The sequence below is a fragment of the Ictidomys tridecemlineatus genome, chromosome 8 (assembly GCF_052094955.1).
Source record: "Ictidomys tridecemlineatus isolate mIctTri1 chromosome 8, mIctTri1.hap1, whole genome shotgun sequence".
Lineage (NCBI taxonomy): Eukaryota > Metazoa > Chordata > Mammalia > Rodentia > Sciuridae > Ictidomys > Ictidomys tridecemlineatus.
Window position 1 is genome coordinate 85,548,058 of NC_135484.1, and position 26,421 is coordinate 85,574,478.

The following is a 26,421-nucleotide window of genomic DNA, read 5'->3' on the forward strand; positions in this document are numbered from 1 at the left end:
TGATTCCAAGCCAGGCATGGTGAAGCATGCCTGTAATCCCAGCAGCTTAGGAGGCAGAGACAGGAAGATCGCAAATTCAAGGACAGCCTCAGAAACTTACCAACTGAGGCCCTGACTTCAAATTAAAAGTAAAAATTAAAAATTAAAAAAAAAAAGGACTGGGGATGTGGCTCAGTGGTAAAAGTGCTCCTTAAATAAATCCCCAGTACCAAAAACAGATGGATCTAATCTTCTTTCTGTATAGAGTTGGTTTAAAGTTCTGCAGGATTAGTGTCACTCTCAGAGTTTGGTTCTTCTCAGATTTGTACATGAAACTGAAGGTGTGTTTATCAGGCCTCTCTAACATTGTGGGACTTGGAGTTCAATATGTCTCCATAGCACCTGGGAGCTGCTGGAATCTGTGCCTGGCTCCTCAGCCTTCTGGCAGTTGGTTTTTGTTTGGTTTCTTGGAATCTTTCCCTGAGTGTGCTTAACTCATTAGTCAACATAGTACTTTAGGGGAATCTGGCAAAATTAGAAGCCCTTCACTCAAAATTTCTACTCAGTCATTTCAGTCTCGTACCACTGTTCTCTGTTTCAGTTTTCCCATACTCACAATTGCAAAGTACCTTCAGAGAAAACTAGGGTAAACTTAACACTTACCTTATAAGTTTTCCCCTTTTTTTCAGTGACTGGAGTTCGTCAAATTCCTGCCTGTTTTGTTGCTCTCGAATACCTTCCAACAGTTTTTTTGTTTATTGATCTCAACTGTCTTTTGTAGTTTGATACCTGGGAAAGTTAGTCTTATACAAGCTATACTGCCATGCCTGGATCTGCGAGACTGTCATAAAATTGCTTATATTTAAATAAAGATAGAAATATCAAATCTATTAGTTACATTGTTATCAAAATATTCATATGGTTAATAATGTAATGAAGATGCATGTGCTATATTTGTGTTACAGCAATTCATTGTTTTACAATCTATGTTGAATAACTCTTGCCTCTTCAATTGCTATGTACAGTCCTCCAGTGCTTCTGTCACAGACTGGCAGACCTGGGATGTTTCTGTTAGAGTCCATGGTGTTTGATATTCAAAGTGTACAAGTGTGTTTCAAGGTTATCCAGGACTGAAAACTTTTCGCAGTCGTCACAGATTCTAGCTGGGCATTTTTCATTGGGCTTTCAAGGTGATGACATTTATTTTAGAAAACTGAACATTCTATTCATAAATAGCTGCTTTAAGTCATCATTTACTAATGGTATTTCCACTTACTTTGATTTAGATTACACTGAATTTGAAAACTATTTTTTATATCATTTGCAATTTAGGGATGTGTCTGGCTCCTACTTTCACATTTAGTGATGTTTTTTGATATTTATTACAAAATTAGAGAGGATTAAAACACTGCTCATTTGCAATCTTAAATCTGTAGTCATGAGGTCTGTCTGGGAAGTAAAATCAACAAGATTTGATGACTCAAGTGAATTTGTATACTTGAATATTGCCCCAAAATGTTAACTATGGATTCATGGTAGGAGAAGGGAAATGAAAAATCTTTGCTAATGAAATGGTTAGTGGTCCTCCAAAGAGTTACAGTACAGAATGGATATGGTGAATCCATGGTATTAAATTTCAGATGGGGAGGGCAATCATAAAAAAAAATCTACATGCTCCTTATGAGGTTGATAACAAAGAAAGGGAGGGCAGGAGGTGAGGGGTGGAGAGAGAGAAAGAGAGAGAGAGAGAGAGAGAGAGAGAGAGAGAGAGAGAGAGAGAGAGAGAGAGAGACACTAAGAAACACTGAATTAAAAGGAAAATGGGGCAAAGTTGAAAATTAAGTTCACTTCCAGGTTTCTGAATTGGGAACTAAATAGATAATGACATGGAAAGAATATCATCATTCTGTTCATGTCCTAAACAAGCCAATATTACATTTATATTTGTCCTAAGAAATGTTTTTTTAGAAATTTTAATAACTACAGAAGTTGAATATATATGTTGTCATGTATTTCCAATATAAATGCTATTACAAATACTCACACATACATATGTATATACACATACACATAAATACAGGTTTTCAAAAGCCAGTGTACAATATTCAGTGAAAACCAATCATAAAAAATAACATATACATCACAAATTGTATAAGTGACTTTCAAATGATAAAGTCATAAAATTAAAGATGAACACACACAATGCTTTCTTAGTTTATCTATTATAGCATACAAAGGAACGAAAAAGAGTAATTATTTTGGATGGTTTAGATAGCTATAGAAATATTTCCACTAATTATAGGAAAGCAGTATTTATATCCTCTTGGGGTCTCTGCCTTTTTGATTCTGCTGTATTTATAATATGTATTCAGTTAATGAATTTTAATTAAACTGTGATTGGTTACAACACCTATGCTTTAAGACAGGCTAGTTGAGATCAAGGTAATCATATATTGAAATGAGTAAAAAAAATAGCTCTAAATGATGATTTTCTTAATAAATAAAATGATAAAGAAAAGATATTCTAAAACTTTTACTGTATTGCTTTAAATTAGCAGATTCCAAGAGTGGTATGAAGTCTATTAACTATGAAAGCTGAAGCAATGAGCTTGGAAATAAAATATATTTCTCTGAACAATCTACATCATACTATGTAAAACTAAAACTTTTAAAAGGGAGTGAAAATTATTTCATTTACCTCAAGCACCAAAATACATAGCAGGAAAACTGACCAACTGAGACCAATACAGACCCGTATACTAGATTTCTTCTTCTTTGAAATTATAGTTGTTACGTTGTGTAGTATATTGAAGACTCACTATATACTTTATTATCTTTCAGTTAAATTATGATGCTATCTGAATTCAAGTTGAAAATTAAAAATTAGAACCACAACTCATATTTTACTTTTTTTCCTTAAAAATCATGGCACTAAAATTAATTGTGCCAGATTCTGGTTTGAAATTATGTTTTTAAAGCAGCAATTACTGCCCTTTCTAAAAATAAGATATTTCACCAATCTTTGATATGTAAAACAAATATTAATAGAACTGCTTTAGTTGGAGTTTCTGAAATACTGCAATCTAATTGTCCTTCTCATCCTGTAGCATTTTCTTTTTCCTCCATGGGTTCTTTTTCCCTGTCCCTAAGGTAACTCTAATAGTACAAAGTCATAGCTGGCCAAACCAAAGATTGGCATCCAGGTGAGGAGCAGTTTGTAGGAGAAAGCTGGCAGACCTTGAACTGCCTTGTCATGGGACATTTGATTGCATCATGCTCTTTATTCAGTTATCACTAACAACTCTTTTAGTCTCAGACATCCTTCCATTCTTTGACTTTCAATTTCAACATCCTCTGAGTCCCCAGAATCTCTTCCTCAGTATGAGCTATATCTACTTTTCCCCCTCCCATTAGTTCTCCATTCCCTAGCTTCTATTACTCCTCATGACTCAAACTGTTCTTTTTTTGCAGGAGCATCCTTCTTTCCTGGGAGTTTTTGAACCTCCAGCTACCTTCACCTACCCACTCTATGTTCCTGATTGCTATTTTTCTACAGATCTCATTTCTAGTTCTATAGATCTCATCTCCAGTTCAAGACGCAAGTTGCATGTGCTGCCCTGGCACTGATTCTCTAACTTGAGATAAAGCCTCTTGGGCTGTGTCTCTTTTTACTTTTCATGAAAACCTACATGTTTTTCCTATGTATTAATTTCCTTTTTAAATAAGTAAAATTTTTAAGTGAATACGTTCTTATAAAAAATCAGGAAAACAGTAGCACTTTAAATATGAACTTGTATTTTTAGCAGGGCGGAAGATGACATATTCTAAAAAAAAAAAAAAATTCTTTCATCCCCAGATGCCTAAAAGTGATGGGAAAATTGCAAATACAGGCTGGGGATGTGGCTCAAGCGGAAACATGCTCACCTGGCATTCGCAGGGCACTGGGTTCGATCCCCAGAACCACATAAAAAATAAAATAAAATAAAGATGTTGTGTCCACCAAAAATATTAAAAAGCTCTATCTCTCTCTCTCAAAAGAAAGAAAGAAAGAAAGAAAGTATGAAAGAAAGAAAGAAAGTATGAAAGAAAGAAAGAAAGGAAGAAAGAAAGAAAGAAAGAAAGAAAGAAAGAAAGAAAGAAAGAAAGAAAGAAAATTTCAAATAGACTCAGTTAAAATAGAAACTTGAGCACACAAGAAAGAAAGGCATATCCCCTTAACCAAAAGAGCAAAAAGGAGTTGAGAACAGGTTGGTAAGTGAATGATAAATATCTTGGTAGAATTTTCAGATAGGAAGTTTAGAGTTTGGGTCCATGTCTTGTGAGGAGTTACAGCCAAAATCCCTGCGTGAGCCAGAACCTTAAAGAACAATAAGGAAAAACATGTGTCTCAGTCCAAGAACTAAGTCTCAGAACCCTCATTGGCAGAATTTCTAATGAACAATTTTTCAGGAAGATGAATGATCCCAGAATGAATGTCTAAGATACATCAGAAACAGTTTTGGGGGAAAAAAGTAGAAAGTACGTGGGTCCATATAAACAATTGAAAGAAAAACAGTAGGCAATAATGGAAGAAAGAAAACAACTTATAATTAAAACACTGAGAAAATATGTAAATAGTGCAGGGCTACCAGTAGAACTAAAGTGTATGATAGTCATATTTTTTCCTCTCTAGGAGGATGTAAAGAAATTTATTAACTTTGAATTTACTACCTCCCTAAATATAGTACTTGAGACACTAAATTAGGCAGTAAAACTTAGAAATACTATAGTTTTAGAGTAATAAAGGGGAAAAATTAAATAATAATTCTATTAAAAACCAACTAGGAAAGAAGAAATACTGGAATAATAAGAAAAAATGAAAGCAGAAAAAAAAGACAGCAAAAATAATTTCAAATCCATTGGAAATCAATATAAACACAAATCAATAAACTAGACCACTACACAATTGGAAAATGTGAAATTTGAAGGAAACAATTAAATCCAATCAAATGTTGTTTAAAAGATAAAACTGAAACATTTGGTAACAGAAAGGTTGAAGTAAAAGATGGATGTGCAGAATTATACTGAATACATTTAAAAAGCTTCTGTTTCTGTCTGGAAGACAAAACAGACTTAAGGCAAAAAAATATTCTTAGGGATAAAGAGATTTACTAGGTGATGATAAAAAAGTTAAAATATGATGGAAGACTTCTGAACTCGAACCTGATTATATAATCTTATGTAAAGAAAAATGGATAGAATAAAAGAGAAGTTAACAAATTCTCAATCATAGTTGAAAAGATTTTAAATGAGCATTCTGAGTAAATACCAGATGAAATAGGCAATAACACTAGTAAAGCAACAGAAATTTAGAACAATGTAAATGAACTTCTTGTATTGAAAATATAAATAACCATATGTTTAACAATTAGAGATAGCCATTTATCTCAAGCATATATATAATGTTTACAAAAATGATCAAAGGTAATAAGTAGAACTTCAAAAACTTCAAATAATCAGTGCCAGACAAAACACTGATTACAATGTCAGAAAGGTAATCAAGTTAGAGATAAGCAACAAAAATCTATACCTTTGGAAACTGAGACTGACTTCCAGATAATTAACGAAAAAGGAAATAAAATGTGATGAAATTTAAATATACTTAGAATTATACAAAAATGAACATGTTATAAATCAAAATTGATGAGAGACAGAAAAAACAATATTTCAAGAAAAAAGACTTACATAATAATATTAGAAAATACAGAAAAATAATTTTATTCCTATAAAAGAGTATTATGCAGAAAATATGAAAAAAAGATATTCATAACAGTATAAAAATACATGGTATGTAAAACTACCACAACAGTTACTCACATATAAACTTTTTAGAGAACATTTTTAAAACTTAATGAAAAGACATTAAAGAAAGTAAAAATTAATGAAGAAATATACATTGAAAGACTCAATCTTCTAAAGATAACAATTTTCCTCAAATCAAATTTATACATTTAATATAGTTCAGACCAAGGGTTTATTGTAAAACTTATTGTACTTATTGTAAAATTTATGTAAGACTAAAGTACAAAAACGAAATAACACTACTCATGATAGTGAGAATGAGATGAAGAAAACTGTCATACCTACTGTGGTACCATTATAATTTTACCAATAAACACTAGTAATTATTGTAATGTTATTGGTATTGAAATAGATGCTAGACCCATAAATGAAGGCCAGATACAGACATTGAGTTTATGAAGATTTAACAAAGAACAGAACTGGCCGATTTTCCTGACATAGGGAGGTGGGTCTGGCTGGAGGAAGTAATAGAGATGCAGTCATAATGGTAATATTTGCCATTTTAGGGATGACAATAGGTACATGAGCATTTTATATTTTTTATACCTTATGTGTATCTTAAATGTTATACTATAAATTGTCAAAAAAGTTTAGGTTAAATAGAAAAAAGTGTTTTGGAATGGGCTGGCAGGCTATCAATTTTGGCTCTACTCCTTACTGGCCCTGTGAATTAATAGGTTGCTTCAATTTTATTTTTTATTGCTTCAACTTTATTTGGAAAATGAGATTAACAATGATATGATAGTACTCTTTAAGAAAGATGATATTGTTAATGTAATGTTAATGTAAATCACATATAAATCACTTATCATAATAGTACGTATAAGATAAATTTAATAAATTACAATATTTTAAATATATATGTTACTGAAAAATATGAAAGTGGCAAATGAAACAGGTGAAGTTTTTAAAGCACTGGTTCAGAGTGAAAGGATATTCTAGCCATTGTGAATAATAGGTTAATAGCTGCAGGAATATGAATATTTGTCTAAGAATTAAGTATTTAATGTTGATAATTTAAGTTCATGCATAGGACCATTAAAATGATGACTTATCAATTGATGAAATACTGCTAGTTTATAATTAGCAATCAGTTCTCCAATGTATAAATAAACTTTCAAATCCCATAAAGACTTCCTTAAGAACCACTATTTGCCCTTTATCTATAATGTATTATAATTATACCACAAACCAGCTATATTAAGGATGCTTGATACCCTATTAACTATCCTATGGCAGGATGACTGGCTTATGGGAAACTCAAATTGTTACAAAAATAATATAATTCCATTTGCAACAAAGGAAATAAAGCTATAGGGAGGCAGATTTCTATAAACAGTGAAACATTACAATGTATTTTTTAAATCCCATAAACAATTTATAGCAATGTTCCCCCTAAAAAGCAGAAGTAGTCACTAAGATATAATTATTATTTCTGCAAATAACACCATATTGATAAGATATTCCTGGTTTATTTCAAATTTTGAAAACTTCATGTAACTGACCATTTTCAATATGTACTGTATAGTAAGTAAGTCACTAGCTTTTTTTTTCTTTTTTTCTGTTGTTGTTGTTGTTGTTACTGGAGATTGAACTCATGGACACTTGACCACTGAGCCACACCCCAAGAACTATTTTGTATTTTATTTACAGACAGGGTTTCACTGAGTTGCTTAGCACCTCGCTTTGGCTGAGGTTTGCTTTGAACTTGCAGTCCTCCTGCCTCACCCTTCTGAGCTGCTGTGATTACAGGCATGCACCACTGTTCCCGACAATCATTGACTTTTCTATCACCATGTTAGCTAATCTATAATAAACTGGCAGAATACGAGGATTAAAAACAAAGCTGGGGCTGGGGTTGTTGGCTCAATTGCAGAGCACTTGACTCACACATGTGAGAAACTGGGTTCAATTCTCAGCACCACACAGAAATAAATAAACAAAATAAAGATGTGTCCATGTATAACTAAAAAAAAAAAAAAAAATCTGATGGGGCTGTTTCAAACTGTACCAGCTCTGCTTCACTTCAAAATAGTCGTAAATTGTTAGCAAGGAAGAACTTAACCAGAAGTTACTCACCTATTTCAAATATTCTGTAACCAATTATTATCAAGACTATTTACTTATATTCATAGTTCAAGCAATGTTTTGTCATGAATATGGTATGGTATAATAATTTAGGTATGCAGCACAATAATTGATTTAGTTGTATAATATAGCAATAAGTATGGTAGAGTGAATTATTTCTCTGTTTACCTCAATTGAGAGGGTATATATGATATTCTTTCCATCTTTAATCTATTCACAGGAAATTAAGGTGGCAATGGCTTAACAACCTTAAACTATTAAGACACCAGAAGATCACTAAATATATTTTTTCTTAGATATTCAATTATGCAATATTTTTACTGTGTTCAGATTCATGTTCTTCTTATCTAACTTCCATAATATTACCCTCTCCTTTTCAGTACTTTGCAGATCTTTACAAACTTTGTTTTCCATAGTATAACAGGCATGCATGAAAAGTTAAGTCTGGATAGTTGAAATAAAGTAAAATAAAATAACATAACCCCTCTTGTTTACTCTTGAGGACATTTGATGTCAGTAGGCAAACTAATTGGCATATAAAATTTTCATTTATTCATTTTGAGAAATTAAAATGGTAAATGATAGTTAAGCACAGTAGTGCACACCTGTAATTCCAGTTATCTAGGAGGCTGAAACAGAAGGATCTAGGCCATCCTGGACAACATAGAGAGATCCTGCCTCAAAATAAAATTTTTTTTTAAAAAAAGGGGCTGGGGTTTAGTTTAGTGGTAGAGTGATTGACTAGCATGTATAAGGCCCAACTTCAAGTGATTCTATAGTTAAGTTCATTCCATATACAATAATAAAACATCTAAAGATTATTTTAAAGGTTATTTGGTGTTTTCTTACTTCATTAAAGAATTATAATGAAATAAGGGGCATATGAAATTATTTTTATAACATTTTCAAACATAACTAACATTTTTCATTAACATTAACCATTGCATTTTCTTTCTACAATCTTTAAAATTTTTTAAAAATGTAAGCTATGCTGTTTAAAACTACCCCAATAAATAAAACATTCCTGCTAGCATATGATTACAGATTATTATACCTACTGACATCAAATGCCACATTTTAGTAAATTTATAGTTTTAAGGTTACTATTTGTCCATGGAAGATAACTTCTCTTAATCCTTTCATATCTTTCAAATTATGAGTGTAGTAATTGCTTTGATGATATTCCTTCCAAAGGATATGATAAAAGAAAATGAAACTAATGGCATAAGACTTGTCTTATGAGTTTATTTACTGACATTCACTTAGGAATACAAGTGAAATTTGCTAAAGCCTGGAGAACATGTGTTATAAACTTAAATGCTGCTGAAAAATTGTTGGTTTTGGATAAAGCTTCAAAAATAATTGTCTGAGAGCAAGTTTAGGATTATGCCTACATTTGTTTTTAAGGCATGATTTTTTATTAAAAACCTGAAATTTGTCTGCCTTGAATGAAAAAGATAAATGATGAAGATGAAAAATTCAGACCTATGCCATGAAAAGCTCATTTTGGAGATGAATATCTTTTTTTTAATCTTCTTTAGATATAAAAATAAACAGAAACACAATATAATTATTTCTGGCTTTTATTACACATGCATTTTTATTATCAATTATGCCATATTTACCAATATACACTACATATTTTATATTTGAATGCAAAAATATTCTTTTAGAAATATTTATTTAAGCAAATATTGAATTCAAATTGTAAGAACAAATCTGAAAAAAAAACCCACTAAGAATCTCAAATCTTTACTTATGCTTATTATTCTGAAGCACCCAGGGTTGATTATATATTGTAAGAATCATTCTTAAGTTTGTGTGAATCATTTTTACTCCATTTCAACAAGTTTACAGAATAATTTTTAATTTAAAGTTTACTTACTCTATGCAAACATTATGCTCTTTTGTATTTTCATACTACAACTTTCTCAGTAAACTTAAAACTGAAAACCTAAGATATGTTTTGGACCATTTTAAACGAACTATTCAGTCAACCAAGAGTGAAAAACAAGACGGGCACAGTGGTGCATGTCTGCAATCACAGTGGCTCTGGAGGCTGAGGCAGGAGAATTGCAAGTTCAAAGCCAGCCTCAGCAACTTAGTGAGACCCTAAGCAACTCCACAAGACCCTGTCTCTAAATAAAATATAAAAAAGGGCTAAATATAGCTCAGTGGTTAAGCACCCCTGAGTTCAATTCCCAATACAAAAAAAAATAATAATAATAAATAAAAAAGGCGGGGGAAAACATTGAACCACTTCAAATTAAGCAGTTCACCCTGGGTGGGTGCCTCTGGAGAAAAGGGATGTCATTTTTAAATTTAAACAAAACTTTCCTGAATGGACAAGTTTGATGTAATAACCAATATCCAAAACACAAAACACAAAACCTTAAAAACAAAAATATTTAGGGTGAACTATTAAGAGGAAAATGTACTAAGCCCTATTTGGAAAATACTGGTATTATGAGTGACTACATACCATGATATTATAAGAAAAGAATAAGGCCATGTCATACTTTTTTTTTTTTTTTTACCATCCCTCCTGAGAACACTGGGTACCATATTAACTTTTAAAGCATTAAACCTCAGCTTTAGGGAATGCTATACCATATTCTAAATACTTTCATTGTCTTCCAAATTAATGTTCATTCAAAGCAATGGATAATAAAACACTTGTTATTTCATTTGTGATATATGTCAGATATATACAAGGAACCAAACACTAAAAATAGGGTTTTTTTTTTTTTTAGTGTGTATATTAAAGACAGTGTTTTAAACCAATGGTTATGGGAAACTGTATATTCAGATGTGGAAGAATAAAACCCAATCCCTATCTCTCATACTGCACAAAAGTCAAATCAAAGTGGATCAAAGACACAGGAATTAGACCAGAAACTCTGCAACTGCTAGAACAAAACAGCCTGAATCCTCTGCTAGCCACTCTTCTGACAGAGAATTAATATCCAGAATATGTGAAGAACTCAAAAACTTAGCACCACAAACAACAACAACAAGAAATCTAAGAACCCAATGAATGGACAGATGAACATTTCTCAAAATAAGAAATACAAATGGTCAACAAATATATTTAAAAAAAGATCAATGTCACTAACAATCAGGAAATCAAAACTACATTGAGATTTCATCTCATGAGAGTTTCAATGGCAATCATCAAGAATACAATAATAGTAAATGCTAGTGAGGATGCATGAAAAAGTAGCATTTGTATGCTATTAATGGGACTGTAATTAGTACAAACACTACAGAAATTGGTATGGAGGTTGCTCAAAAGACTAGGTATGAAACCATTATTTGACCCTGCTATAGTACCTCTTGGTATTTATTCTAAGGAACTAAAGTCAGCATACTAGAGCAATACATGAATACTCATATTTGTACCAGCACAATTTACAATAGCCAAGTCATGGAACCAGCCTGGGTGAACATCAATAGATGAAAAGATAAAAACAATGTGGTATATATACACAATGGAGCTTTACTCAGCCATAAAGAAGAAATTATGCAAAATGCATTCTGCTGTATTGTATAACTAACTAGAACAAATTTTAAAAAGTATCAAAATAAGAAGAAATTAAGTGATTTGCAGGAGAACGAATAGAACTGGAGGTCAAGGGTCATGTTTTCTCTCATAGTGTGGAAACTAGACAAAAAACTGAGGGATAGGATCTCATGAAACAGAAAGGAAATCATCAGAGTAGAAAGGAGATTGGGGAAAGGAGGAAGAGAGGAAGAAAGAAGTCCTGGAGAATGAAATGGAACAAGATGTTTTATGTATATATGAATGTCACAATGAGCCCCATTATTATGTATAATTATGATGCACCAATAAAAAGTTTAAAAATAGGTTTTAAACTCTTAAGTAAGCCATAATCTGCTTTACTATGTGTCCTAAATATTATATTTTAATGTAATTTTATTTAAAAAAAGTCCTTACATAGGATGACAACTCAAAATGTGCTGATACTTATTATGACAAATAAATACATTCAACTTTGTTCATTTTAACCACAAACTTGAATTTACAAAATCATAAAACCTATGCAGATGTTAAGTACTAAAATATAAAGTAATACATTGAGGACATTCATTCTTCATGGTGTTAGCTAGGAAAGTAGGAGATATTTATAGCTGAAAGGCCTGAAGTCTTGGTTCAATAACACTGAGACATAGTATTTTGATGTTTTTATACTGAGGTCACTTTGTTATGCCTTCTTTTCCCCATTCCAAAACCATTAACTCTCAGTATTTTGCCACAATGTGGATGCTGGAAGGAAAATAGCTATGTAAAGTGTGTTGGGTGTGTGAGTGTGTGTGTGTGTGTGTGTGTGTGTGTGTGTGTGTGTGTGTGTGCATGCCCATGCTTTTGCTCCTATGGGCATATATAGGGAGAAGAATGTATATGAAAGGATAACTAACCTCTGAGTGTCTGACTCATCTCTTCCAGTATCTCACTTTCCCTCTATTCATCCTCATTATTCTTAGAGGATCAAATATGTACATACATGGAGAATCAATGACAAAGAATGGGATTACAGGAAAACTATCTCCCTTAAGAGGAAACTTGTTTAGCTACCAGCTTTAGTGTGGAAATATACATAATCCACTTACATAAAACAAACTCACAGTTCTTGAGGATTTTAAGCTACAGAAAAGGAAATGTAGAAAACAGGAACATGCTTAAAGAAAATGGGCTTATCAATAAAAAATTCATTTGTACCCTTTTTTAGGTCTGCATTTCTCTCCACTACTTTCAACAAATAAAAAAATTCTTATGAATCAAAGAAGTGAGAGGTACTCTACCTTTTGCTTCTTGTCATGACACAGAGCGTGATTTGTTAAACTGTCATTTTCTCCACAGAGTAAAACAGGCTTCAATACACCAGCATGTAGTTTCTTCCTGTTCTCTTTTTGCAAAATCATAGGCCCTTTTTGTTAAACTGCCTAAAGTTCCTTTTTATTGTTTAGTCCTAAAAACTCAGTTGAAACTTCTCAAGTAGATTTTTATAAGACTATGAAACTGCTAACTAAGTGGAAGACGGCTACTTTTAATTTGTTTCAATGGACAACATACATGTAGGGAAATCCAGGAAGAAAGAGTCTTAGGAATATATTTTTTTGAACATCAAAATGTGCAATAATATCAGGTATTTGTAATAATAATAATAATAATATGTATTTGTTCCTATTTTTAACATCTGTATTTGGAATTCTCATCAGTCCTAAAACTCCTTGCATGAAATATATTTTTGAAAACTTTTTAAGAACAAATATAAAATATGCTTTGTCTACAATCAGTCTGCTTTACTTTAGACAGTATCTGAAGTCTGAGGTCTATTCCCTTTCATGTAGGGTATGTGCCTTGTGATAACATAAGAGCACTATGGGTGATTAATGAAGCTGATGCAAATTTCTTATATACAACTCACATAATATGAACTAGGAATGTGTATTTTGTTATCATATCCAGTACACCCTATCCTGAAAATAGACCAATCATCATGGGATTAAAGTAGAGGTGGGTATACTACACTTAACGGGGAAAATATAGTTTGCTCTCTGCATTTGCAGACAGCTAGATAGGAAGGAAGGCAGCCACATCCATTTATTTGTATGGTTTTCACATTAGGATGACACAGTTATGTATATGGCTGATACTGTCTTGCAAAGCTTGATGTATTTATCATGTGGTCCTTAACAGAAATAGTTCCTGACAATGGATGTAAGAATATTCTATGGATTTCATCATCTTAAAAGAAATGCGTACAAATGTGACTGAGAAACTACTAAACTCATGACTATAATAATGAAGTGTAACTGATAATAGATAGAACCTAACATTTTGTTAGTCATACTACACAGAATTTAGAAAACGTTCAACCCACCAAGTTAAAATTTTAATGAGATGTTTCTGCTAGTTGAACTAAACTCTATCCAAGAAAGTATATTCTGGAAGCTAGTCACATTTTATACCATGGATAAAGATCCAGTTAATACAAACAGCATTGCCAACTCACCTGATTCTACCCCTGGGGCGCTCAGATTGCTCTGACATAAAGCTTGTGCTGCTGAGGCGTGAGGCACTGCTGGTTCGGGAAATGGCGGACACATCACTGACATCACTATCTGATGATTTGGCAGAGACGTTATCACAGCTTCTGTACTGATCTTTATGTATGTTATACTAAAGATTAAAAACAAGAAAGGGTGAGCTCCATCATGAGATCATGAAAAAAAGAGACACAGATGGTGAGGTAAATGACTACTTAACCCACATCAAATAAAAGTGTACCTTTGTAAAAGCAGGCGTGGAATCTAAAATAATCCAAACATTAACATGATTTCCAATATAAAAATCTACTATCCTCTCAATGATAAGAAATAGCTTATGAAGATTGAACACAAAATTCAAAAGTTTGGATGGGCAATTCAGTAAATTATTTGTATATGATTAAAATCTAAAATTGTATTATTCACTTTTTTCTTGAACATCAGTTTCTTGTTTTTGTTTTCACTGTTGCCTCTTGTGTTCATTTTCCACTCTACTCATGGGACAGATTGCTTTCATCTGCCCATATTTGTTCATTCTTTCTAAAACTACTCAATTCACTTGTGTACTTTTCTTCTAAGACATTATACTCTACCTTTCAAATTTCTTCAAACAAATATCTCTCTTCACACACACACACAAAAGCTGATATTAAAGCTGAGGGGACATGACAAAACTGAGTAAAGCAACAGAGCAATGACTGGACTTTACCATTCTTTCTATTGTTTTTTAAAGTATTTTTGGATTTAAATTATTACCTATTAAAAGTAAAATGTGACCCCTATTACTATTTCAATATACACATATTGGATATTTGTCTTTTATGAATTTTCTAAGATTTTAGGAGTCATCAGGTAAAAGATTAAAACGTGCATTTATCAAGAGAGGCATTTTATTCTTCTTTCTACTTTACTCTCTTATTGCAATGAACCACACAGTAAATAGCTTATTATTATATAAGCAATATACTTATAATGGTAAGGTAATATAATTATATAAAACTAAAAACATATATGAGTTTTCTTAGGTATTAGAAGGTAAAATACTATAAATTCTTATATAAAATAAAAGAAAGCATAACTAAACACTTGAATATTTAAGTTTCCTGCTAAGCAATCTGATTTTAGATTTATAAGCAATAATGTTGTTATCTATCAATCTTCATTGAACCCTCAGAAAAAAGTCATCTATCATCTGATAATCCATATCAGGAGTTTTAATGAATCTCAACTGTCTTGCTAGAATATACTACATAAGCTCATGCTAAAACCTGGCTTTATATATACAAAATGTATTTAAAAAACTATAAAAATAACCTTAGATAAAGGATTCACATTTACTTCATAATTCCTTATATAAGAGTAGTTTAGTTTTAAAATACATATGTTTTAATTCTTCACATCTCATGTATATATATTGGTCAAATAATTTTACATCAGGTATGAGTACAATTCCCAAATTATAAAATATGCATAAAATTATTCTTCTAAAGTATTTTCATAATTGTATTTACCTTTAAAAGCCATTTGGTAGATTATAATCCAAAGGAAATTCACATATGCTATGATTTTTCTGAACTAAGCTAATTATATAATTTTATTTGATCTGAAATTAATATGGCTTAATGTTTTGAAATTAATGTGATAATTCAATCTACCAAGCAAGTTCTTTCATATCTCATCATACAATCCTGACTGACATGATTGATTTTTGACCAGAACTATTTTTAATTTGTAGAGTAGATATGGTAACAATTTATGTCACTGTAGAATACAAACTGAGTTTTAATATATGCTGAGGTACAAACTAAGCTCTCAGATTATTTTTTAAAAATATATTATCATGAGATAAAAGAGATGTAATGACTATGTTTCCAAATGTATTAGAATGATAGCTTCTCCATGAAAGAAGTGGAAATAAATGGGACCTAATACCCTAAGAATTTATCCAGTTATAGGAGATTTTCTAGCATTGTATTGACACCCAGAAGAAATGCTCCCTTTATTTGGAAATGCCAACATTAAGTAATAAGACTACAGAGCAAGTATATGTGAGTGTAAATAGAAGTATTTCTCCAACAAAACCTTCCCTTTCTACAAACCATTTCTTTACTCAATTTGCTATATAGGTCTTTGCATGGAGTATGGTTAAATTTCTTATTAAACAATTTAGTATTTTAGTGGAAATATATTAATTATATTTTGAAGAACAGGATCTTCCCAGGAGGAATTTTTACTGATCACAGAGCAGAAAAATAAGTCATTAATGAGAAGGAAGGCTCTAAATATAGGGCTGCTGTTTTTAGAAGTAAGCAATAATAAATACTTGGCAGCTACCTTACAAAACACATCCCATCAGTTTTGGCTACTGTTCCTGGGTTACAGAAACATAAGCAGTTTCCAAAATGTGAATGCCTAAATGTGATTACCCTCCAAGTATGAGTTCAACCCATCATTAAAGCATGCAACTCTGACTAACATCAATGAAAAAATAACCTGGAGACACATTTTAAGGATGCCAAAGCAGTTTTATGTCTTTTCAAAAGCAAAGTTAGTGATAATTCCTTACTCAGGACGAATGTTAGCATTACTTAATATTTTTAAAGAGGTGCCACGTTTCAAAAAAAAATCTCAGGAATTATATTCATGAGATTATTTTATGCCCTGAAAAAATACATAGTTCTGATGTTTAATTAAAAGTATTTTAAGAACAGTTAACTATTTTAACTTGGCAATACATTCAACAAAGGTGTATTGCTTCATCTAAAATGTCAAATAAATAGAAATGGTATTAAAGGAATAAAGTTCAAAATTTAATTTATTATATTTATGATAATACTGACACTCAATTAAAGCAGTAAAAACAGATAATTTCAGAATATATTAAAATGCTTGGTGCAAAAGTTTGAAAAACAAAAAAGATAATTTCTCAAGTATATGAGGGAGGTTTGAACTAGCTGAAATGGCTACTAAAACCATCTTTTAAATCCCATTAACATGTACAATTTTTATTTTCATGTATCAATTAAAAAGTTAATAAAAATAATATTGGAAGTATTAGTCCAATATGAATATGTATATTTTACTTGACATATAAAGTAAAAAATGAGCTAATCATTTGCTATTTTATTTTACATATTTTCCCATCATCTATTCTTACAAGTTCTTAAAGCTACTATACCTTAGATCTCATATTTACTGGCATTAAAAGCTATAGTAATTTTATTAAGTGCTAGAGTTAATCAATATATTCCTAAAGAATAACAGTAATATACTTGAAAGCAATGTTTTTAAAATATTCAAATGCAATGAAAGACAGAGGATGCCTATGCAAAGGGGGGAGGGAGGATAGAATATTCAAATGTAAATTAGCAGTCAATGGGAACTGTGAATCAAGCAGGAGTAACATGCATTTTTAGCAATATAAGAAGCATAAAAAATTAAGTCCCAAATCACACCACAGAGAGGCTTTATCAATTTCAGTAAGTCACCTATCTTCACAGCCTCAGTGTTCAAAATTTTGGTAAATAAGTAAGTTGAAATAAAATATTATATTGAGGTTCTTTCAAGTTCTAAATTGCTATGAGCCACAGAATGGGTAGCTCCCAAACAAGAAAAACCTACATTGGATTTACCATGACTACAAATATTAGTGATGATTTGGACTTTTAGAGCTCTATATTCTGCAAATTTTTTGATGAACTCATTAAGGATTGGAGTCCTAGTTCAGAATGATCCAAAAGGCTGTCAGTATTTTACTGATTCTTTACTTCCTTCCTTCCTGCTTGCTATGGGGGCCCAAACTCCCCTTGCAGTTCTATTTGACCTTAACCTCTGACATAATGCTAAGAAATCAATAAAGTATTTCTGGCTTTAATGAAGTCCTTCCAGTTCAAAAAACCTTTTGAATAAGTTCTTGTAACTGTAGAGAAGGATTAAAAAAAACAAAACACAAAGAAACCAAACCCCTAAATTACTCTGTCTTCTAGTTCTTATCCCATTTGTTGTAAAATAAAAGTGACAGATAAGTAAGCTGACTTGGGGGTAATACCATAAAGAATAAGCTGCAGAAAAGATGTACAGAGCTGGAATCAGCAATTGTATGCAAAATGAAGATATTCTGCTTAACAATTTTGTGTTTTACCTTTACTGAATCTACATTTTAAAAAATTGTTATAAACTCTTTGGGAATTGGCATCCCTGGATCACAGTGACCCTATGCATTGTATATTGAAAACCCTTTTTCATCTAACATAAAGTGTAAAGTGACAGACTTTATAGCATGAATAACACTGTGTTAGTATGGGTAGCAAATTACATTTTATAACTATATTTACTTTTTTTATATTAGTCACTGAATATCTGTTTCTTTTAAAAAAAAACTGTGTTTTGTTTTTTATTGGCTAGCTTTCAAGTTTTGAAAATGCATTATTGGTTTTTCTAGTTCATATTTTAAGCTTTAAAAATAAATAGGTTTATCTAGTTATTATTTCAGGCTAACTGTATTAATTTAGTGTGTTTTCTTATTATTTACTTTGCTTTCTAATCAGTAATTCTTTCCAAAAAGATTTCTTTATATCAAATGATAACAAAGGTTGACCTATAATGGATGCTGCTACTTTTGCAGTAATTTTAGAAAGATTTTTAAGTAAACCAGATAATATACATAAACTTACCTCCTAAAGTATAAAATTTTTATTTTAATTAAACTTACTAGATAGTAATTAGCATCTCATAGACTCCTTAGAAAATAATATTTGATGTAGAATAAATACTACTGGCACTTGTGTGACTTCAGCTTCTAAGGGTTTGAAAGCAGTAATTTATCCTTACTAAAGATTAATAATCAAGGGCTGGGTTTATGACTCAGTGGCAGAGCACCTGCCTCACACATGTGAAGCACTGAGTTCTATCCTCAGTACCACATAATAAATAAATAAATAAACAAAATAAAGGTATTGTGTCCATCTACAACTAAAAAATTTTTGAAAAGACTAATCAGTAAGAAACCTCACAACATAATTTTAGTCATTCACTAAGAAATCTCTATAATCAACACCAGCCTGAAAAAGTGGTTAAGACTATAAATATGTATTTGATATTTTAAATGCAATATTTAAATGATATTCAAGCAACAAAACAGCTTCACATATCTTGTTGTTTCTGTAAACTTGACAAATGTCAACCATAAGTGACTTATAATATCAAGTATTTATGTTTTCATTTCAGAAAACTATTAATTCCAAGTTAAAAATATATTTCAAGAAAGTTATATGTTGTGAAAATATCAAGAGGAGGGAGAGTTTTTTCAGTCTTTAGGAGAAATGACGTAGTAAGATTGTCATTCCGTGACAACTCATGTAACAGTGCTGGCTCATCCTGGCCAATGCACAAACTACAAATTTCTATAAGGGAGACTATTGGTTGGATACTACTGATTTTACCTTGGCATATTGCTCGCGATCAAGTTCTTGACTAGAACCAGACCCTGTTGTCTGCTTAAATCGATGGACTTTCATTTTCATCTGTCTTGTTCGCTCCTCCACTACTAAGCTTGCTGCAAAAACACACAATGGAAGCCTATTAAAACACATGAAGCACCTTTAAGGAACTGAATGGTTTAAGATTTCAATGCTTTTGAAATGACTTCAATTAAATGAAATTTAGAAATAACATGATAAATAAATTAAAATGTAAACTATACAATACCAGCAACTGTTAATCTAAAGATGAACATGATTAAAATTACACAGAATTGGGAACACAATGTTAGTAACAAAAGATAAGTAGCTGAGTCTATGTCTTTATCTAACACAAGTTATTTTTAATTCCCTTCATAACTGATTATAAGAAACTAAATTTAATTGTGAAAATGTTTTCAATTTAATCAATTGTTTGTTGCATGTACATATATAGGGAAAACAAATATGCGTACTTAACACATCACACATATATGCACATGCTTACATGCATGCACACACTCACTTAACATCCTCAGCTAACAGTAGTCACCTAAACACACTGCTTAACTGTTAATTATCTAATCTTGAGGCATTCTTAGTAATTCATAAATTTTGACAGCTTCTCATGAATATTTGCAACTCCTACAAATGGACTGACTTAGATAAAAGATTAGCTCTGTTTCTGAAGGCTATGTCTGAACCACATGCATAAAATTCATGTTATGAAAGTGAGATATACTATTTTAGCTTCTTGATTTATAATATGCAAAGTAATGTTTTCCAATTAAGCCTTTATCAATCTCCTAAGCAGCAACTGTGACTGTTTAGAGAGAAAGAATTACAACTTTCAAAAAAGTATGAGTTATTTTTAAAGTCAGAATCCATCACAAACAGCCTAGCTTCAAAGCATTGTCTTTAATGTTTGTGTGTTTTATAAATAAAGGGGAATAAAGACCTAAGGGTATAGTTATATGTAGGGTAAACTACTTAAAATTTATACTTGCACTTGAGGAGAAATAATAATTTCTTTTTCAAATTCTCTTTTGTTAAACTCCCAGACTACTTAATATCTGAAACAAGTGCTAAGATTTGTTTTTAACTTGTGTGTGTGTGTGTGTGTGTGTGTGTGTGTGTGTGTGTGTGAGAGAGAGAGAGAGAGGGGGGGGGTGAGAAAAGAGAGAGAATTTTTCTTTGATGGCCAATGTGGTGAGGTTTCTGCCAAGTGACCTTAATGGTTTAAAAGTTAATGGAAAAGTTAATGGAAATGTTGATATATCTGATTGAGTTGATTGCTGATTTCATCTCTTTGACAGAGTTTACAAAAGCACATGCTGACAGATTTTTCTAATGCAAGTGCTTAAATGTGGCCTATTATCTTTGATAAATGACATGACACCCACTTTAGAAATTAAGTAAACAGATAACTTTTATTATGTGTCCAGGTACAGACTAATAGTCCAAGATATAAATATAAAAAAATCTGAAATTTATGCCTAAGTGTTTCAATCATACTTTTAGCACCAAATCATTAAATGTTTCACTTTTCTAAATTCAATAAATTAGACAATCTTAATCTCTATCATTACAGTTATGTGAATTAAGCAATGACACACACTTGCTTTGAAAATGCTGACTTCAGACAATTAATGGTCACTACCATTACAATTCAGACGGTTCAACAGAGAGCTTGAGAAAAGTAGTTTAGAAAATTATTACTTTATAACACATAGTCAAAAGGAAAAATCATAATGCAAAGTGCTAAGTGAGAGTAATTAGAAACTGAGACAGAGTTATTAAAAATATTCATTATATTTATAGAAAGCCACTAGCAATATAGAAAATATGCAAATATCTGCTCTCTGCTTTCTTCCCAAGGTGTGAATACCTATGGATATACACTCAGTCATTTACTTTAATCATTGAGAAAATCAAATGAACTATATTCAGTTTTACTTTGTAATTAAAGTTTAAAGCAATTTGAAGTAACCACTACTTCCAATAAAAACAAATTTAATAAAGTTAACTATTCTCACCAAATGATACTAAATTTTTTAAAGAATGTTTTGACATTTATTAGTTTACAGCTTTGTAACCTGCACTTTTAGTATCATATAGTTTTTAGGATTGATGACTGCTTGGACAATGATGATTATTTCCCAAGAGCTTCTGGACTGAAGCAGTTTGAAATTGTTCCAGTGATTGAATTTTGCCAAAACACAACCTTGTATCTCTAAATAGATTGTTTTAGCTAGTGATACGGTTGATTTTAAATATTCGTTTTGCAAAGCTCCAGACCAAATCATAAGACAGTAGTGTATACTAAAACGAATCTAAGAATAGTTTTAAATGACTTCATTTTTACCTTCCAGACACGATTATTATACTATATTCATACCCAAAGGAGTTGAAGCTGACATCTTTTAAATATATTAAGGACAAAAATCCCCTCTAAATTAATATTATGACTCAAAATCAAGAGTGGATCTCTTGACTCTCCAGCAAAATTGCAGTTGCTGTGCTATCCTAGTGCTTTTTCTCCAATTCTAACAATAGAAGCAGAATGCAAATACATTATCATTTACTTATTCATATCAGAAGGCCAGATAATTACATAATATTATACACATTTTTGTAGTATTTCTCATTTCCTGACAGCATGTTTTTAGTGCATATTTAATGATATAATTATTTAAAAAGTTATCATGTTTTGGAAAAAAGTTTTTCATAACCATTGAAGAACCTTCAGTAGGAATGTGGAAGCTCTAACTTTGCCAAAGATTTTGGTGGTTTTCCATTTTATCTCTCAGCTGCCTACTGTAGATAAAATGAAATTATTTCTGAATTATAGGTGTGTCAAGCTAAATATTAAGACAAATATATCAAGTAAAACACAAAATCATAAATTTGAATCAGAAGATATAATTCCAATAATTTACATAATTTATACAAATAGTAATGATTAAAGATGTATTAGAACCTTGGAATGTGATTATCCCTGGTATGTTTACTATAAGTAAAATTAACCACAAGACCAGAGAGCTAAAATATCTTACTTTGAGAAGAATGATTACTGGTCATCATTTAATTTTTTTATTTTATCAATTTTAATTCTAATAGCAAAATTAAAATATAAAATATTTTCCAATTCTCTCCTACATCTTGGCATTGAATTCCCACTTTAGAAGCACTATGAATGCTGGTAGTATTCTAACAAAGTTATTAAAATGCCTATCACTATTCCTTATAGAAAGACTAAAAAAATTGGAGACTTTGGGGCTTTCATTTATAAAAAAATTCATAAATGTAGAAAATACATAGTTAAATAACCCCTCCCATTTTCTACAATAATGTAATTTCATTTAGTTTTTTTAATAAAAATTTAGCTTATATATGACAGTCAAAAGATATAATGTTTATTATAAACTGTATTTCAATTATAATCCCAGAAAGCAAAATATTTTATTGAACATTTTAGCTTCCCTAACCCCTAAAATGTAATTAACAACACAATTTTATAAAAATATATTTAGAAGATTAAAGAACTGAAAGTATTTACTATAAGCCTTCAGTTGAATGAAATGCTTTATGTTGAATAAATTGTGCCTTAAAAAATCACATATTAATTTACCAAAAATATTTATTGAACAAAATTCCTTTTCTTCAAGGCAATTTTATTCATTGTTCTTTACAAATGCTGGTATTTTTTCATAATCATCTACATATGTCAAAAATCAACTCCACACTACAACTAATAAAGTATGAGACTGGAACTTAACTTTTACGAATTAAAACCACTCTCCTGAAAATATCTTTTATCTTCTAAAACTCAACAAAAAGAACTCTGATTGGAGCAGGCAAGGTAAGAAAATTAACTATAATTTAATAGAGTACTTTAATTCATTTAATTTTATAATGGAAAGCATTAGTAAACATTTAAAAAGACTCATATTAAAATAATTATTTCTCCTTTCAGGTCAAACACTTTGCTAAGAATTCTTAATCGATAGAAAATTTGTAAATGATTTCATCCTGTTAATATATTTAGCAAATATCCATGGTCAAAGATGGATTTTCTTTGATGAATTTTTCAACAAGCTGTTATCATTTGCAAATTTTGTGTCTATAATGCATTTTCCAGATGTCTTTCATAATATTTATTAAAGAGGCCTATGACTAAAAATTTAGTTTTAAATAGCTTAACCATAATTAATAAATGTACCTTAACTAATCATCAAAAAATTTCTATAATATCACATCCAAAGAAACTACTATTATTTAGGAAACTTCTTTGACTTGCTAGACATTTACAACTTTATTAAAAATATTATAAATATCATAGTTAAGTGTAATGTAGTACCATTGTAATTTATATATTAAATTTGCATAAACTTGATTAAAATTTTTCATGAATTTACTTGTATAAAAATAAATTTGCTCTAATCTCAAAATTCCTATATCTTTCAAATTTCTCTATGTATTGAGAAATTAACATGAATTTAAAATTTCACTTTTGTATCTAAATGGAAAATAATCTGTATCAATATATTGTTAATCCTAATATTTTCAAGTATTCTTGGTAAAATACAATTTTAAAGAGAATAGAAATAATACAAACTTCTATACTAGTAGTTACATTACAGTAAAAAGATTATGAGCATTTGACATTTTAAGAACTTTAGCTAATACATGGGTCAAAGGAGATTCATGATAATATCTGGGCAGGATAATTAAGTCCATCTAGTTAGGTATGATACCTACCATATTTAAAAATAGGAAAACTAACATCCTTGCTTCCTTTCTGCTTGGACATAGAATGAGAGTATTGTGACAGTAAAGCCACACCCTTGCCGCAAGGCATCTCTTAAGAAGAGCAATGGAAGTTGTCAAGTGGAGTGAAGTATTTGTATGAAACACCAAGTGTCTTAGTTACTGACAGCAGTGGAAAAAAACCCACATAATTTGAAGTACTATATTTTAACAAATAACCTCAATGACAGTGGAAAATTGGATATAAGGCATAAATTAATGTAGAGATTAAAATGTAATAAAAGATGAAAAAGATGTAATTCACTGAATTGCAGTTGGTATAAACTGTACAAAGACTAATATGAAGACAATTTAATTATTAACTAGATCTTGAAATATTCTATCCAGTAAGATGGTTTGATATTTGAAAAATTTTAAAGATAATACTAGTCTCTGATTACTTTATCTTAGGCTTTAGAAGAATAAGTATTTTTAATATGGACCAATTCTCCATACATCTAGAAACAATGTTGCAAAATGCAAGAACCTAGGAATGGGAATTGTGTCTAAATTTTAACACTCCTAGGCTCATCATCTTTCATCCATTAGTTCATATTCCTTCAGTTAATTCCTGCTATATCCTTCCATTCAGAGTTTTTATTTCTCAAGAGAAGACATTTCTTAAGAGTAATTTCTGATGTTGTAGTCTATCTTATTTTAATAGGCATTATTAAAGTCTTTAAATTTTTTTCACATTTGCAAAAATGAAAAATTACAATGACTATCTTTTGCTCTATTATCTAATTTTCCAGCATCAATATATGATTTACCAAAATTATAGGTATAGAGGAAGAAAATTCACCATTTACATTTTATGCCACTATTCCTATTGTGTATTTTTTTAATTTAAGAAGTAACATATTCCTTGAACGCTCATCCTTATATTTTTTCATTATTTTTGAAGTCATACAAGTAAGTAAGCAACTTTGATATATTTCTCAAACTTCCACAAGACAATAAACCCCTACACATACATAAATATCAAATGTTAAAAATATTTTTACTATGTTCAAATTTCCACATACTGGGTCATTTTCTTGGAATCAAATACATTTCAATTTGCAGAAGAAATGTTTCAAGTTGTTACCCTTGTGCCCTTGCATATTCTCTTGGATATTAAGGATTACGCAGTAGTATTATAAACAATAAAAGAAAAGATATATCTATCCAGTAAGAGGAACACAAATTGCAACAATAACACATGTTAAGCAAATATAGCACATTTAAAAAATAGTCAGTTTGGAATAGACAACTGAAAATGGAACATGGCACATGTGAAAGAGGATATTTGCATACACAGTTACTCAAATCTTACTTCAGCGAGAACTACAAGACCATGCCTTGTTTTAGCACACTTATTTCAACTAAGCTATCTTAAACAAAGCTCACAATTTCCACCTCCAAGTATCAATTTTCCTGTTAAAACTGTCAAAGTCCAGAGTAATACCAAAAACTCTAGTCCTCTGTAGATTTAAAAAAACAAAAAATGAAATGAAACTGTCATTTACCTGACCTGTTGTGCTTTTCTGGGTTAAATAGCTCTTCAAAACACATTTAGGTTTTGAGAAGGAGCACTGTTTTCCTTAAGAGACAGTCCTAATATAATTTTGACAAAGAGTGGCCTGTGTAATTAGGCTTCCCTGGGGGAACACTGAGGAAGTCACCTTTCACCCAAGGGATCTCTACCATGTTTATCCATCACTTTTTATTATTTCATTAACATTAATGACAACAGGATCTATCTTGAAAATTTTCATTTGGCATAACTTTGCTATATTCAACTTTGACTTTTGACAATCTCTTCCCATATTTTAAATTAATTAGGGGACACATTCGATTTCAGAGAAAATACATCAAAGAACCTACCCATCTAATGATTGCCTGCTTGCCATTTAGTTTCTTCTGTACTTTCTCTACAAAGCTCAGGAAGAAAGGGAAAGTCATGAAATCCCTCTTGGGGTGTATCTTGTAAGTTAAGGGTCATTGGTCACATGATAAATCCTGGAAGCTTTAAAGACTATGATACTATGATACTAGCTTTAAAGACTATGACATGTTTCAATTAGCAGAATGGGAAAATAAGATCAAAACCATAATTTCCAAAATGGGCTGTTGCACACAAGAGCCTCAATGCTTAAAGAGAAGGCTAGAATGATTTCTGCATTTGTGTTTGTGG

General features: G+C 30.9%; 1 protein-coding gene across 49 annotated transcripts in view; it reads right to left on the reverse strand.

Moving 5' to 3' along the window:
* Positions 1-26,421, reverse strand: part of Rims1 (regulating synaptic membrane exocytosis 1) — a 443,971-nt gene that overhangs the window by 75,721 nt on the left and 341,829 nt on the right. For 42 of the 49 annotated variants that reach the window (XM_078019737.1, XM_078019731.1, XM_078019776.1 and 39 more), the window contains 2 exons: positions 19,422-19,534; positions 13,947-14,113 (listed from right to left, as the gene is read on the reverse strand). The exons of the other annotated variants lie outside the window; for them this stretch is intronic. In XM_078019737.1, coding sequence (XP_077875863.1) covers positions 13,947-14,113; positions 19,422-19,534 — 280 coding nt within the window. The remainder of the gene's footprint in view (positions 1-13,946; positions 14,114-19,421; positions 19,535-26,421) is intronic. 49 annotated transcript variants of the gene reach the window in all.